At 34.9% G+C, this 17,487-nt stretch overlaps 1 protein-coding gene across 1 annotated transcript in view; it reads left to right on the forward strand.

Moving 5' to 3' along the window:
• The window catches only part of LOC136040410 (protein sidekick-like), a gene marked incomplete in the record, with an annotated part of 274,067 nt that overhangs the window by 175,961 nt on the left and 80,619 nt on the right, over positions 1 to 17,487 (forward strand). The window contains 2 exon segments of the mRNA XM_065724684.1: positions 4,100 to 4,391; positions 11,093 to 11,400. Of these exon segments, the coding sequence (XP_065580756.1) occupies positions 4,100 to 4,391; positions 11,093 to 11,400 (600 nt within the window).

Consider the following 17,487-nt stretch of genomic DNA (forward strand, 5'->3'; position numbering starts at 1 on the left):
ATAATTAGAATTAAAAGACTTAAAACGTTCATAACTTAATATTAGAAATTTTTTAACTAAATTTCGACAATTAAATCTTTTGGCAGAAGTTCAAAAGGTGTACATACACATAAATGTGACATCGAATAGCATTTTACTGCAATAATACCCAAAATGCCTTCAGTGAAACTTAAGGATTTTAAATTCAATTATAGTTTTTAACTTTTTAAATAGTATAAATCGCATGATATTATGAATTTCAGATGGTTATAATTTTAGTAGTATAATTTTTGTAATTATCAAATCTAAAAGTTTGATCTTTAAAAAAGAAGAAAAATCCTTTTGCGATATTTTGTTGTTTGGTTGAAGAGAAAATCCAGTGTTGGGCACGAGGGCGATGCTTAAATTAGTGCTTATAACTGGAGTGTTGCATGTTCGATTTTACAGTCGATCGATTGGGTTAACTTTTGCACTATCAGGCTTTATCTTTGCATGAAAGAGAAATTAATAAAATTACTAATAAGTAAACATACTAATTCCATATAATAAATTATAGTTGGTCCATGCCTACCTGAAAGTTACAACGACAATTTTTTTTCGCTAAACCTTTCGAACTGAATTTGAGCTTTGCCAAAGCTTTGTAATGTAAAGGTTTGACTTTTTTGCTTTTCGGAGTTGTTTCAAACGGAACTTGATTTTATTTTAGTTAGTTGTTTAAACTATTTCGTCTTAATTTTGTTTTTTAACCGTTTTATTACTAATTTATCTAAATTATTTAAACCATTTTTAAACTACTTGTTTTAAAGTAATTTTAAGGAAAAGAAACTCCATAAAGAACCAGCTAGGCAGCTTAACATTGAATTAGTACAGAAAAACACAACAACTATAAATAAGTAAATATAATAGCTAGAGAAAACACGAAACCAACAAACCAGTGATAAATCACTGATGGTGACAATCCTGGTCAAGAAGTGGGCGTTTTATCTATAAATAATTTATAGACTACTTTGGTGGCTACTTTATGGAAAGAAATAAAAAAAAACTATTACAAAGAGATGAAAGAATTAAAAACATAAATCTTACAAAAGGTTTTTGTAAAACCTTTTGTAAAACAAACCTCTTTTGTAGAAAAATTACAAAGATTTCAAAAAGATTTGTATGGGTTACATATCCTGTTTTAACTCAAAGTTTTTATTAACCCTCTTGGGTTGAATTGAAAGCATTGAATTCAGTTTTAGTCGTGGTATCCACCGGAGCCTCAGCTTATCAACGGAATTAAACAAGGCGGTAAACTGCACATCTGGGAAAGCTCAGCTTTTTTTTCGAATATAAATGGAGTTACCTTACCATAGGATAACCTGTAACTTAACCTAAGAATTAGGAATTTAACCTAAGAATTAAATAATGTTTTCTTGTTTTTTATTTAAAGGTGATATTTAGCCTGGGATTTGTAATCTGAACAGGAGTGGCCGAAAAACCAAGTTTAAGACCCACTAAAGGAATTCTTACATTTATGAAAATTTTAAACACTCTAATCCCTCTAATGGTCCCAAGAAACATACCTTATTTTTTGTTTCAACTTGATAATCCTTTTTATTTTGACATGTATCTAGATATGCTGTTCGGTTTCTAAAATATAACTTTTTTTTATTTTATTTTCTTATCTACCTAACATACCTTAACCTGCCCTCCCTGGGCTTTTTTGGGGGAGAGAAATAAACAAGTTATTGACAAATCAACTTTACGATAGTCTTTGTACTTTTGTTGGACGATCTAACCCCTCCATTTTCTTTTTATTATTCTGGCAATTTAGACACAAATTACTTCCTGGAGAAGTTAGTTCTGTAGATGCTTATAACTGTTTGGGGGTATTATTAAGCCATTAATCCTGGTCGGCGTTTCCCAAATGTTCAATCGTTTAGCTATCAATGGTTTGTAAAACTTCATGTTTTTTTTTGTTTTTTTGTAGCTATTTATTTTTTCCAAAAAATGTGCAACTTTTTTTATTATCGTCAAATGAAACTAAATCTGTTGCTATTAATTAAATAAATAATGCAAATAAATAAAGTAAGTTAATCCCATTTTAGCACAGTGGATTAATGCTCTTTTTATCAATACAGGTCTGGGGTTCCCGCAGGAATGTTGGGTGACTAGCTTGTCCCTACCCTGCCCTGCCCTACTTGCCCTTATAAAAAAGACGCAGCAACTGAAATGTCGATTCGAACACAAACTTTAAAATATCTGGAATTTTTTGTTATTGGCAATTTAATTAAAAGATAAGTGATAAAAAGCGATAAAATAAAAAAGTGATAAAATAAAAATAAATGATAAAGATAAGCAACAAAATAAAAAGTAAAACAAATCAGGAAACTTAATAAAAGAATGTAGTGTTTTCACTTTGTGAAGCACGTCGAAAATGACACAGTCCAGTGCCGAGTGAGTCCCCATTTTGAGTTCATAAGCTCTTAAATTAAAACAGGAAGGGGTAGGTTGGTCCCCTCAAATATTACTGTAAAGAGAAACTGGCCAGGTGACTGACCGCAGCCAAAGGTTCATCAGAAAACTGTCTTCATCTCAATCTTACCTGACCTATCTCTCTGCCAGATTTTCATTGGATTGAGCATGTAACCTACTCTTCTCTTCCAGCGGGATGAGGCCCCATCCAATTGAAAAATGAAGATCTGTTGCATTTGATGATGCATTCTCTTAAATTCAGTGATCCTTTTTACAAGAATGACCGAAATCACTGACGAGGAAGTGCCACCCTTTTTTTGGAGGAAGCACCGAATTCTGTAAATTAATTCAGAATAAGCGTGTCCTTGGGTTCAGCGATGTCAGATGGACAAACTTTCGGTTCCTTAACCAGTTCCGTAAAAACCAGCCTTGTCCAGCTCTCAACTTTGATGTGTTTTATAAAGTTATTAAAAATATAACTTATATCAGTTTTAATTGGTTTTAACAGGCTAATGAAATCAATAAAAGGTAGTACTCCTTGCTTCCTTTCTTTGACGAAGAACTGAGTTTATAAAGCAACGGAAAGTAGAACAAGAAGAAAAGAACGAGAAGAATTGAAAAAGGATTTGATTTCCGTCTACGTCTTTTGGCACCCGTGAATACTAAATACGCCTTAAAAAAGCCTGAATTCCAAACTCAAACAAATAAAAAAAAGAAGATGGTATATACATCCCCTCATAAAATTACTAATAATTATATAATTACCAATAATGTATAATTACCAAAATTATACAATTATCAATAGTAATTGTATGCCAGGACTATAGTCTAAGCAATTGATTATATTCCTTTAATTTTCTTGTTTGCCTTATATAATGGAAAAACATAGTGTCAGAGACAAAGAATTTAGATAGATAAAAGATTTACATACGTTTCAAGTTGTTCTTTTCAAACTTAATATATTAGGAAAAAGAATTCAGAATCAGAGAAGATTTACAATAAATCTGCCAAGCGCAAGATATGCAAGCAGACATTATACCAAAAGTCAAAACTGAATAAACCTTGAAGGAGATGGGTTGACTGTACTAACGCCTCTTTCCTGGGGGATGTTGACGATATCAGTCAAAATCATTTTCTAATTCCCCCCCTGCTCTTTGTGGAGTGCTTTTGACCCTTTTTTACTTACAAAAAGCATGAAAAGAATTCGTTTGAAAAGTGAATTGACTTTTTATTTTACTGTCCCAGCATCGTTACTCTATTTTCAGCTTGAATACGGCATGTGCCTTTTTTTTTCTTATTTAAAAAAAAAAAAGAAAAAAGAAAGGAAAATTTGCCTCTCCTGTCTATGTTTTAGAAAAAATTGCCCCATCCCTGTAAATATTAAATTGACGTAACTGTGTTTTACAGCTACAATTAAAACGGGCTAAAAGAACTTGGAAAAGAAGAATTACAATATATCTCATAAATGTAAAAATGCACTTGGACGTTTTACCCCAATTCTAAGTACGATATACTTCGAAGAAACATATTGATTGTATTGGTTCCTTTTTTCAGGGGATGTTGGTGACAATTCAATACCGGATTTATCAATGACAGTTCCTCCTAGCCTGTTAGTACGATATACTTCGAAGAAACGTATTGATTGTATTGGTTCCTTTTTTCAGGGGATGTTGGTGACAATTCAATACCGGATTTATCAATGACAGTTCCTCCTAGCCTGTTAGACTTACTAGCAGAGCAAACCGCTGTTATTACAGGCCTTGAAAAATACACTGCATATAACCTGACAGTTTTGTGCTTTACTAGTCCGGGTGATGGCCCTTTGTCGTTACCTGTTAGAATTAGAACCACGGAGGATGTCCCAGATCAAGTGAGAAATCTACGGTTTGAGGAAGTTACAGATAGAGCTGTTAAAGTTTTATGGAATCCACCTGACAAAGAAAATGGCGTTTTACTTGGTAAGTAATCTTTTGAAACAGAGTTATGTCCCTTGTGGTGGGCCATGGCCTTCTCCCCTAGAAAAGGTGGGCCTAACTTTTTTTATTTTTTTAGATTTATAGTATCACCTGATAAAGAAAATAGTGTGTTTTTGGAAGGTGAATTTTTTTTTTAAATTAATGTATCAATCCTTGGATCCCATTTCCCCTTTGTTTGTCGAAAGCCCCCCTCCTTGAACCCCCCCTCTACTGAAAAAAACTCTGCATAAAGTGACTTTTAATATTTTCAGCTTTATTGTATCCACCTGCCTAAAGAAAATAGTGTTTTTGTTGGAAGGTGTAAAATTTTTTGAAATGAATGTGTCTATGCTTGGATCCCATTTCTCCTGTGTTTGTCCAAAGCCCCCCCCCCTCAGAAAATTAAGCCTATAGTTTTTTTTTATGTTTTAAGATTTATAGTATCCACCTGATAAAGGTGGAAGATGTATTCTTTTTTTTGAAAAGGAGGTGTCAATGCTTGAATCTAATTTTTATTATGTCTGTCCAAGCCCCCACCCTCCTCAGAAAAAAAAAATGAGCCTAAAAGTGGCTTTTAATGTTTTCAGGTTTATGGTTTCCACCTGATAAAGGAAATAGTGTTTTTCTTGGAGGGTACAACATTTTTTGGAAAGAAGGTGTCAGCGCTTGGATTTTATTTCCCGTAAGTTTGTTCAAACACAGGGATTTTCCTCCAAAGAAACAACAAAGAGAGAAATAAACTCAATGAAGAACAAACCAACGAGACTGCGGCGAGTAAGATAAAAATAAAACAAAGATAAAAACCAAAGGTAAAGATAAAAAGAGAAAAGATAGAAAGCTAAAACGACTATCAAATAGTTCGTGGTAACGAACTGTAGTAAGGAGCGTTTTTAGTCTTTATCATTTAGTCTTTGTCATCAAAAGTTACGAGCCTGAGAAAATTTGCCTTATTTTGGAAAATAGGGGGAAACACCCCCTAAAAGTCATAGAATCTTAACGAAAATCACACCATCGCATTCAGCGTATAAGAGAACCTTATAGCAAAAATTTCAAGCTCCTATCTACAAAAATGTGGAATTTTGTATTTTTTGCCAGAAGACAGATCACGAGTGCGTGTTTATTTGTTTTTTTGCTTTTGTCTTTTTTTCCAGGGGTCATCGTATCGTCCAAGTGGTCCTAGAATGTGGCAAGAGGGCTCATTCTAACGGAAATGAAAAGTTCTAGTGCCCTTTTTAAGTGACCAAAAAAATTGGAAGGCACCTAGGCCCCTTCCCACGCTCGTTTTTTTCCCAAAGTCAACGGATCAAAATTTTTACATAGCCATTTTGTTCCGCATAGTCGAAAACCATAATAACTATGTATTTGGGGGATGACTTACTCCCCCACAGTCCCTGGGGGAGGGGCTGCAAGTTACAAACTTTGACCAGTGATTACATACAGTAATGGTTATTGGGAAACGTACAGACGCTTTCAGGGGGATTTTTTTTGGTTCGGGGTGGGGTTGAGGGGAGGGAGCTATGTGGGAGGATCTTTCCTTGGAGGAATATGTCATGGGGGAAGAGAAATTCAATGAAAAGGGCGCGGGATTTTCTAGCACTACTAGAAAAAAAAACAATGAAAAAATAAACATGAAAAAGTTTTGTCAATTGAAAGTGAGGAGTAATATCAAAACTTAAAACGAACAGAGATTATTACGCATATGAGGGGTTCTAAAATACTTTAGCATAAAGAGCGAGGTATTTAGGATAGGATAAATACCTCGCTCTTTATGCTAAAGTATTTTTAGTAAATTCAACTATTTATTCTACGGCCTTTCTGATTTAGGGGTGAATCTTAAAGAATTGGGACAAAACTTAAGATTTAGTGTAGAGCGAGGTATTAACGAAGAGACAAACCCCCTCATATACATAATTAAAAAATTAAAATATAGAAGTTTGTTACTTAAATTAATTATTAAGTTACGTACATTTTTTACTAATAAAAATATTCGTTAAAAATTAAAAGTTCTAGTTGCCTTTTTAAGCAACCGAAATATTGGAGGGCAACTAGGCCTCCTCCTCCACCCCTTATTTCTCAAAATCGTCTGATCAAAACTAAGAGAAAGCCATTTAGCCAAAAAAAAAGATTAATATGCAAATTTAATTCTAATGATTTGTGTGCGGAGAGCCAAAATCAAACATGCATTAATTCAAAAACGTTCAGAAATTAAGTTAAAAAAAAATATTTTTTTTTAACTGAAAGTAAGGAGTGACATTAAAACTTAAAACGAACAAAAATTACTCCGTATATGAAATGGGTTGTCACCTTCGCAATCCTTCGCTCTTTACGCTAAAGTTTGACTCTTTGCCACAATTCTACTTTTTAAAACAATTAAAAACTTTTGCGTAAAGAGCGAGGGATTGCGAAGGTGACAACCCATTTCATATACGGAGTAATTTTTGTTCGTTTTAAGTTTTAATATCGCTCCTTACTTTCAGTTAAAAAAACTATTTTTTTTTATATTTAATTTTTCGAAACAGGGACCGAAACCGAAACCCTGTTTCACCGAAACAGGGAGACACGAATGAAACTAAAAATATCTATCATTGGGCGTAGGTTTTCTGTATATTGATAAAAGCAAATGGCAATGTCTTTTAATTAATAAGATATCAAGAAAAGGTAGTTTGTCATTAAGGTTTAAGGATTCAAAACCTTGTTTCCAAATACAAACTATGTCAACCATGAATCTGCCCAAGAAATAAGGGGAAAGTCTAAAACTGCGTATAGCGGACGTTTCAATAGAATCCATGAAAAGATTTGCCAACAAAGGACTGAGAGATGCCCCCATAGGCAATCCAAACATTTGTAAAATTCTCCTCTAAAACCCAAATAAAAAGAATATTCATTTACCAGGGTCACTAATTTCATATAACCTCAATATTCAAACTAGCCAAGATCACATCTTGCATTAAAGTGTTTTTGTAATTTAATCTTTAATATATTTTTTATTATATTTTTTTTTACCCTTTTTTACATTACAATTTTAATACAAAGAAACAACATTAAAACTGCAGAGAATTGAATTCCCCTCCAATGTAAAATTTTTTCATTTACTAGTGAAATCAGTCGATTTTTTAAAATATCATTTTAACATTCCTAAGAGAGGACGCAGTGCCACAGACAACCACTTTCCTAACTTTAAAATAGGTGCTGGAAATGTTAACACAATAGGACGGAGGGGGGCTCTCTCATTTGGATTTCACTCCCCCCCTCATACGAAACTATGGGTTAAAAATGCTTTCGAAAATGCAATTAAAAAAAGAAGCAAATGTGTATTCTATTTTAAACCATGGCATACCGAGAAGGAAGCAATTAGTGATATATTTTGATTTTCATACAGTAGTTTTTTCTTTTTTTTTTAGAGTTTTCCATTCTCACTTTCAAAGGATATTCAAGAGGTTTGATATGCTTTTGGGCTCAACACATTAAAAAAAACACATCTAAAGTCGGTATGAAACGAAAAATCTGATATTTCAAGTCGAAATTTTTTGAAAAACCAAGCATATACGTGATTTTAGTTGGTTTGGGTTTCGAGTAACTTTACACATTTTGAATTGACAATTCGGATTCTTAGTTGAGAATATGTTGACAAAATCGATTTCTACGCAGGTTTGATTTCAAGTCACTAGTCGACGATCAGATTATAATTTAGGTTCTGAAATCTATAACCCCTCTCAGATCAGGGATTAATGATTTTCGAGGATACTGATGAGGGGGCAGCCCCCTCATATACGAACTAAGCCAGCAATCGAATGTAATTCCTATCATCAAAGTCTTTTTCTCACGCTTGAACTGGAAGAATTTAGCGGAATTCCCCCCAAAGTCTTCTCACTGTGATTTTTATTGGCGGAAAGATGGAGACTAACCTAATTTATTTGGTGGTTGATTGTCTTGGAGCAAAAAAGCTTTTTTCTTCAGAATTACCTGAATAAAAATGAAGAGTTTGCTCTTTTGCCAGGGATGTAAGACGTTTTAGTTTAGTATTAATAAAAAGAAGCTAAAAACAAAATTTAATTTATAGACTATTTTTATCAAAGGTTGTTTTCATACATTTCTAGAAGTCAAATAAAAAAATCAATAAAAACAAAATAAAAATTAATCTACCTACATAATTAGTTACGCTGGTAACTCCCAGTTGATCCTTAATTATTAGTTCTGAAAGCAATCATATGACTTTATGCGGCAATAGGCCGTTTGTAAGTATTGATGAACTACCCTGTTTTGTCCCACGACTGGAAGATCAAATTAAAACTTTGTGAACATTTTTTCATAAAAAAATGTCGGCGAGTGGAGCCTGCTCTTTTAATAATCTATGTACCATACCAGATATTTATCTATATTTATATAAATATATGTATTTTTATGGCACTTGGTATTAACCAAGTGACATATAGCAATCGCAAATTCTGTCAGTCTGTCGGTCCCGGTTTTGCTACTTTAGGCACTTCCAGTTAAGCTATTACGATGAAATTTGCCGAGCCTAACAGGGACCAGACCAGATTAAATTAGAAATAGTCGTTTTTCCGATTTGACCATCTGGAGGGGGAAGGGGGGGGCCTGTTACTTCGGAAAAAATAGAAAAATTGAAGTATTTTTAACTTACGAACGGTTGATCAGATCTTAATCAAATTTGATGTTTGGAAGGATATCCTGTCTCAGAGCTGTTATTTTAAATCCCAACCGGATCTGGTGACATTGGGCGGGGGGTGGGAGGGGGATACCTAAAATCTTGGAAAACACTTAAAAAATTAGGTATTTTTAACTTACGAATGGGTGATTGGATCTCAATGAAATCTAATATTTGGAAGGATATTGTGTCTCAGAGCTCTTATGCTAAATCCCAATTGGATCTTGTGACATTGGGAGAGGAGTTGGGAGGGGAAACCTAAAACTTGGAAAACACTTAGTGGAGGGATCGGGATGAAACTAGGTGGGAAAAATAAGCACAAGTCCTAGATACATGATTGACATAACCAGAACGGATCTGCTCTCTTTGGGGTAGTTGGGGGGGGGGCAATTCTGAAAAAATAGAAAAAATGAGGTATTTTTTACTTACGAACGGGTAATTAGATCTCAATGAAATTTGATATTTAGAAGGATATTGCGTCTCAAAGCTCTTATTTCAAATCCCGACCGGATCTGGTGACATTTGGAGGAGTTTGGGGTGGGGGAACCTAAAATCATGGAAAACGCTTAGATAGGAGGGATCGGGATGAAACCTGGTGGGACAAATAAGCAGAAGTCTTAAATACGTGATTTACATAATTGGAACGGATCTGCTCTATTGGGGGGGGGGGTGTTAATTTTGAAAAATTAGAAAAAATGACGTATTTTTAACTTACGAAGGAGTGATCGGATTTTAATGAAACTTCATATTTAGAAGTACCTTGTAACTCAGATCTCGTATTTTAAATCTCAACCGGACCTAGCGTAATTGGGGGGGGCAGTTGGGGGGCCGGAAATCTTAGAAAATACATATAGCGGTAAGATCAGGATGAAACTAGATGGGAAGAATAAAAACCTGTCTAAGATACGTGACTGACATAGCCGGACCGGATCTTCTCTCTTTGGTGGAGTTGGGGGGGGGGTAATTTTGAAAATTGAAGTATTTGTAACTTACGAAAGGGTAACCAGAGCTTAATGAAACTCGATGTTTAGAAGGATCTTGTGCTTTAAAGCTCTAATTTTAAATTCCGACCAGAAACTGTGACATTGGGGGGAGTTGGGGGGAACCGGAATTCTTGGAAAACGTGAAATCTGGGGGGCTAAAGGGAGAGGAAAAATTAGAAAAAATTAGGTATTGATAACTTACGAGTGGGTGATCGGATCTTAATGAATTTTGATATTTAGAAGGACATCGTGACTCAGAGCTCTTATTTTAAATCCTGACCGGCATTGGGCCTCTTATTTTCCTTTTAAATCCATCTATTGTTCATAGAATTTTGTCAGAGCTCATACCATATGATCTCTTGGCTCTTAGCTCTTTTTGCCTCGTCACAAGTGCCATTTGAGCTCTTAGCTCTTGTTTGATTAGGTCAAGGGGTCAAACTAGAATCCGGGAAGGCCATTATCAAGTTCGCAGCCCGCTCTTCTATGAACAGTTCTAAATTCATGTCTAAATGTTAGAAGAAAACCATTTTTATTTCGGTACATTTCAGCAAAATAAGGCCCAGTGTGATTACTTCTTTTGCACTGCGCACCCTCTATGTGCCTCCAATCACATAGTACAAACATAGCATAATCGAAATTTAATTTGTTTGTCATAGATAAAAGTTTATAGACTAGTAATTAATTACTAGGGGTAATGACATTGGGTATGTAAATTTATAGGTAATAGAATACTGACTATGTTGTAGAGTATACAGGAGGTAAAGGCAGGGTTGCCACAGCTTTGAGAATGTTGATCTTTTTTTTGGACCGGCCTAAAATGTGGCTTTGTCATGTAGTTTGATACTCAAAGATATGTGAAAAGACTAAAATGTCCAGAAAAAGTAAGAAAACTGATAGAAATGCTGTATAAAAACGGTTTGACTTTAAAAAAGAAAAAAAAAGACAACAAAAAAAAACTAGGAATCAATCACGAGTTGAACAACCCTGGACATACAAGTTTATTGGCGGCAGAAGTAATGAGAAGATATATAACTTTTACTTTCCAATCTTTTTAGGATACACTGTTCGTTGGACGGTCCGCGATGCCCCACACACGCTAAAGGTCCGAAATGTAAGCGCAGATATTACTAGCGTTCGTATAGCTGGACTTCAACCCACCACTCATTATACATTTGAAGTCCATGGGTGGACCTCTGTTGGCAGAGGTCCAATTTCCATGGCTACAATTCAGTCTGGAATAGAACCAGTTTTACCCAGTGCACCCACTAGATTGGCTGTTAGCAATATAGAAGCGTTTTCTGTGGTGCTTCAATTTACGCCGGGATTTGATGGGAATACGTCTATTACAAAATGGACTATACAGGTGCGTTTTATAAGATCCAAGATTCTTTTGATAAAAATAGCTAAATGGCTAATGCCGCAACTAATTTAGGTACTTGTCGGTTATATAATAAACACTCAGGAAGTGAAGCTCGATTGATGCTAATGAAATGAAACAAAATATGATGAATATATAATAATTTAGAAACAAATTTGGGCTATAGATTTGCACATTAGGGGGTGGGGGTAAAGCATAGCATATATTAAATACGTAAACTAACCATTGCTGTATTTAATATATGCTCTGCTTTACCCCCTTCCCTCCCCCTAATGTACAAACATATATACCAAATTTATTTGCGTTAACCAAACCAAAATACAAACTAAATACTTAAATGAAATATAGCTACAATTTATTTTGCAACCAAACCAAAGCTAATTGTGTGGTATGAAGAAGTTGCTTGACCAGTTTCTTGTGTCATGCTTGCATCATTCGCAATAGAAATATTACTACCCAATAAGTACCCTAATTTACGCCACCATAATAAACACTAAGTACAATTTACCCCAGTAGTTAAAAAAAAGGAACGAATGAATTAACGAAACCTTTTGTCCTGTAGTACACTGGCTCAAGCTGGTTCTTGTGGCGTGTATTTTTGTTGACTGCAGCAGCGGGGTATAATAGGGAACAAGATGTTTGCTATTCAAAAACACGAATGTTCCAATTTACACACAGAATAGAATATAATATATTTATTCACTACGATAGCCGGAGCTAGCATTAGCATGTCATGACAAAAATAATTTAACACATCTGATGGTATCTACGTTCTTTAAGGGTTGGGATTCGTAAAGCTGCGAGGGCAGATTCATAAGTGATATACTTGGTTCCTAAGATGATTTTTAAGGCCCTTTTTTGCACTGTTTCGATAGTAGTCATTATATACCTTTGTCCAAACAGGACATGCATATTCAAGCGGAGGGTGACCAGCAGATTCATTTTGCTTTATTAAGAATTATATTCTACAATAAGCTTTATTAATTGCTTCAAGCGTTTTTAACTCTCACGGTTAGGCCAATTCTCTAGTTGGTGAAGCTATTATTGCTGTTATGCTAATAAAACTATATTACTATTGCTAGATTTTATTGCTGTATTTATTATATTACTTAAAGTAATGGATTAACTATTTAACTTAAATTAATAATAATTCACTATTACTTAAATTAATAAATATTACTATTTTTATTACTCTGTTATTACTAGATTACTATTATTGGTGAAAGTATTATTGACCGAACGTCAATTGTAAGTTTTTATGGTTGACGAATATATGGTATTAAGGGAAATATTGTCCTTTTTCCAGGGCCTATTGGGGTACATGTTAGAACCTCGTGGTGCAGAAAGTGGATGCTTCTAACTCTATTTTTTTTTCTTTCTAAAATTCGCTGTGTCTTTCCTTTTAAATTGTTGTAAGCTCTTCCAAGAAATGCTTGAAAAAAGGGAAACTATTCAAAATGAAGTTCGTAATAAGATTGTTTTTCTCTATAATTCATGGACAGAGTAGGTTTATTCGGTTGGGTAGAGCAATATTACTATTGTTAGACTTTATTGCTTTATTTATTGCTATTACTTAAATTAATGGATTAACTATTTAGCTTAAATTAATAATAATTCACTATTGCTGAAATCAATAAATATTACTATATTTATTTCTATGCCTATATTACTATTACTATGATTATTATTCTATTATTGTTAGATTACTATAATTGGTGAAAGTATTATTGACCGAACGTCAACCATAAGTTTTTATAACCATAAAAGGGAATTAAGGGAAATGTTGCCCACTTTCCAGGGCCTGTTGGGGTACATGTTAAGATCTCGTGGTGCAGAATGTGGATGCTTCTAACTCTAGTTTCTTTTTTTCTTCAAAAATTCGGTGTGCCTTTCCTTTTAAATTGTTGTAAGTTTTTCCAAGAAACGCGCGAAAAAAGGGAAACTCTATTCAAAATAAGTTTGTAATAGGATTGTTTTTCTCTATAATTCATGGACAGAGTAGGTTTGTTCGGTTCAATAACTTTAAGCTATCATAAGCGTTTCTAAGAAAATTGTTAACCATTTCTCTTGAAGGCATGATGTACCAAAGTTAAGCTCCTATATGACAAACACCAAAAACAAGAAGAACAATAGGGAATTTCTCAAGACATTGGGAAACAAATTAGAATGAATATTTTGACCCTATGTTCAAGGTCCGTCCTCAAAAATACAAAAAATATATAAGAATGAAAAACCTACAACAAGATAAAATCAATAAAACTAAAGTGAAAATTTTTTTCAAAATAGTCCCATCATCCTTACCTCAGCGAAGTTCAACTAGGACTTCTTCATCGCTATTTATAGTTCTTATATGAATAGCTTGGGGTTAGGATGGCTGTTATCCATGCATTTTTTGGATAACATTAGATTTGATATTCAACATGAGCCCAAACCAGATACTAATTTTTTTTTTCAATTAAAAACAAAGAGTGAAGAGGAGTGACGAGGAAGGAGCTAATGAAGAGCATGACGCTGAAATTTGGACTGTTGACAATTTTAGTCTGTGCTATTGAAAAATGTTTAGGAATGAAGGCATCTTTACAGTGTAGAAGTGGAAATCTCTTGGAGTAAGAGTTCATTGGTATTCTTTGTAGTTCGTCTAGTGTAGCATCTATCTTTCACATTTTCTTAACAGAGAGGAAGAATACGAGGAAGAAAGTTGGACTTTAGACACTGTAGTCCTAAGTCCATGCTAAGTTAATATTGACGAGTCAGTGTATCTGCTCGTTGTCGAAGTGGATTTCTGTTGATTCAGTGGCGTTATTTTCTAGTTCGTCTGGTTTAGTATCTATCTTTCACGTTGCCTTAACAGAGAGGAAGAACGCGAGGAAGAAAGTTGGACTTTAGACACTGTAGCCCTAAGTCCATGCTAAGTTAATGTTAAGGAGTCAGTGTATCTGCTCGTTGCCGAAGTGGATCTCTGTTGATTCAGTGGCGTTATTTTCTAGTTCGTCTGGTTTAGTATCTATCTTTCACGTTGCCTTAACAGAGAGGAAGAACGCGAGGAAGAAAGTTGGACTTTAGACACTGTAGTCCTAAGTCCATGCTAAGTTAATATTGACGAGTCAGTGTATCTGCTCGTTGTCGAAGTGGATTTCTGTTGATTCAATGGCGTTATTTTCTAGTTCGTCTGGTTTAGTATCTATCTTTCACGTTGCCTTAACAGAGAGGAAGAACGCGAGGAAGAAAGTTGGACTTTAGACACTGTAGTCCTAAGTCCATGCTAAGTTAATATTGACGAGTCAGTGTATCTGCTCGTTGTCGAAGTGGATTTCTGTTGATTCAGTGGCGTTATTTTCTAGTTCGTCTGGTTTAGTATCTATCTTTCACGTTGCCTTAACAGAGAGGAAGAACATGATGAAGAAAGTTGGACTTTAGACACTGTAGTCCTAAGTCCATGCTAAGTTAATATTGACGAGTCAGTGTATCTGCTCGTTGTCGAAGTGGATTTCTGTTGATTCAGTGGCGTTATTTTCTAGTTCGTCTGGTTTAGTATCTATCTTTCACGTTGCCTTAACAGAGAGGAAGAACGCGAGGAAGAAAGTTGGACTTTAGACACTGTAGTCCTAAGTCCATGCTAAGTTAATGTTAAGGAGTCAGTGTATCTGCTCGTTGTCGAAGTGGATTTCTGTTGATTCAGTGGCGTTATTTTCTAGTTCATCTGGTTTAGTATCTATCTTTCACGTTGCCTTAACAGAGAGGAAGAACGCGAGAAAGAAAGTTGGACTTTAGATACTGTAGCCCTAAGTCCATGCTAAGTTAATGTTAAGGAGTCAGTGTATCTGGTCGTTGCCGAAGTGGATCTCTGTTGAGTCAGTGGCGTTATCTTCTAGTTCGTTTGGTTTAGTATCTATCTTTCACGTTGCCTCAACAGAGAGGAAGAAAGTTGGACTTTAGACACAGTAGTCCTAAGTCAATGCTAAGTTAATGTTGAGAAGTCAGTGAAACTGCTCGTTGTCGAAGTGGATTTATGTTGGAGCAAGAGTCTGCTGGGATTATTTTCTAGTTCGTCTGGTTCAGCATCCATCTTAAACGTTGCCTGAACAGAGAGGAAGAACTTGAGGAAGAAAGTCGGATAAAGCCCAAAATATATGCTAAGTTAATGTTGAGGCGTCAGTGTATCTGCTCTTTTTCGAAGTGGATTTCTGTTGGAGCATGAGGACACTGGTGTTATTTTCTAGTTCAAGTAATTTAGAATTTATCTTTCATGGTGCCTTGACAGAGAGGAAGAAAGTTGGACAGTAGACACTTTAGTTCAAAGTCCATGGTAAGATAATGTTGAGGAATCAGTGCGTCTGTTCGTTGCTGAAGTCGAATTCCGTTGGAGCAAGAGTCCACTTGTATTCTTTTCTAGTTTTTCTAGTGTAGCATCTATGTTTCGCGTGTTGTTGACTGGGTGCAAGAACGTAGGGAAGAAAGTTCAACTTTTGACACTGTAGCCCAAAATATATGCTAAGATAATGTTGAGGAATCGGTGAATTCGCTCGTTGTCTCGTTGTCCACGGGAATTATTTTCAAGTTCATGTAATTTAGTATTTATCTTTTGCGATGTCTTGACACAGAGGAAGAAAAGGAGGAAGAAAGGTGGACTGTAGATACTGCAGTCCAAAGTCCACGATAAGATAATGTGGAGGAATCGGTGTATCTGTTCGTTGTATAAGTTGATTCAGTTGGAGCATGAGTCTACTTGCATTCTTTCTTAGTTCATGTAGTTTAGTATTTTATCTTTCACGGTGTCTTGACAGAGAGGAAGAACGTGAGGACGAAAGTTGAACTGTAGACATTGTAGTCGAAAGTCCACGATGAGATAATGTTGAGGAATCAGTGCGTCTGTTTGTTGCTGAAGTGGAATTCTGTTGGAGCAAGAGTCCACTGGCATTATTTTCTTGCTTATCTTGTTTAGTATCCGTCTTTCAGGTTGCCGTAACAGAGAGGAAGGATGTGAGGGAGAAAGTTGGACTTTAGGTACTATAGTCCAAAGCCCATGCTAAGATAATCTTAGAAATCGGTGTATCTGTTCGTTCTATAAGTTGATTCAATTGGAGTAAGAGTTTATTGGAATTATTTTCTTGTTCGTCTACTGGTAGTGTCAATCTCCTTCATTGTCTTTACTGAGAAGGAGAACGTGACAAAGAAAGTTGGAGTGTAGACATTTTATTCCGAAGTCCATACTAATGTCATACTGTATTATTTACAAGGCAGTCAGATAAAGCTGATCCAAACATTCTTCATAATAGCGAAGAAAGTACCAAGAATATTCCTTAAAAGCCCTGAATTATTTGAGCTTTAGATCTTTGGAGAAACGTTGAGGCCGTATGGGACAAGCGTAATCAAGGGAGGAAGATTCGACATAAAATAAAATAAAAATTTTATGTAATAAACAATAGTGAAAATAATAGTTCTTAGTTAATAATGGAAGCACTAAATATTTTATATTGAATAAGTAATTTAGCTATAACAAGGCAGATGTAACCATTTCGGATATATGATGCATAATATCTGAATAAACTGCCAATAGTTCTCATAACAACTTAGCGTGCACCGACTTTCCTGACTGTGTCTAGAAATAGCTCTAATGATTGATTGCTTGAACATTAAGGACTTTAAAATGACATCTAAAAAAAGACAAGTACGACTGGATAAACTCATCTTATTATCTTTTTAGCAGTGGCCGCAACTCTCGAAAGTTTTGACGAGATGGGGGGAGGGGGCAGCTGTCTTTTTTAATATATAATAGAAAAACACCAGAAAAAGGCATCGTTCAATTACAATACTCTCCATAAGAAAACACTTTTAAAAATCTATGGGGGGGGGTGTACGCACGCTGTCCCTCCCCCGAATGGTCTTTAGGTTTGTAAAGTGATGGCTTATGTTTTATGTTTAGTATTTTTGAAAAAATAAAAATTTTATGTAATAAACAATAGTGAAAATAATAGTTCTTAGTTAATAATGGAAGCACTAAATATTTTAAGTTGAATAAGTAACTTAGCCATAACAGACTTTAAAATGACATTTAAAACAAGACAAGTACGA

The sequence above is a fragment of the Artemia franciscana genome, chromosome 20 (genome assembly GCF_032884065.1).
Source record: "Artemia franciscana chromosome 20, ASM3288406v1, whole genome shotgun sequence".
Taxonomy (NCBI): Eukaryota; Metazoa; Arthropoda; class Branchiopoda; order Anostraca; family Artemiidae; genus Artemia; species Artemia franciscana.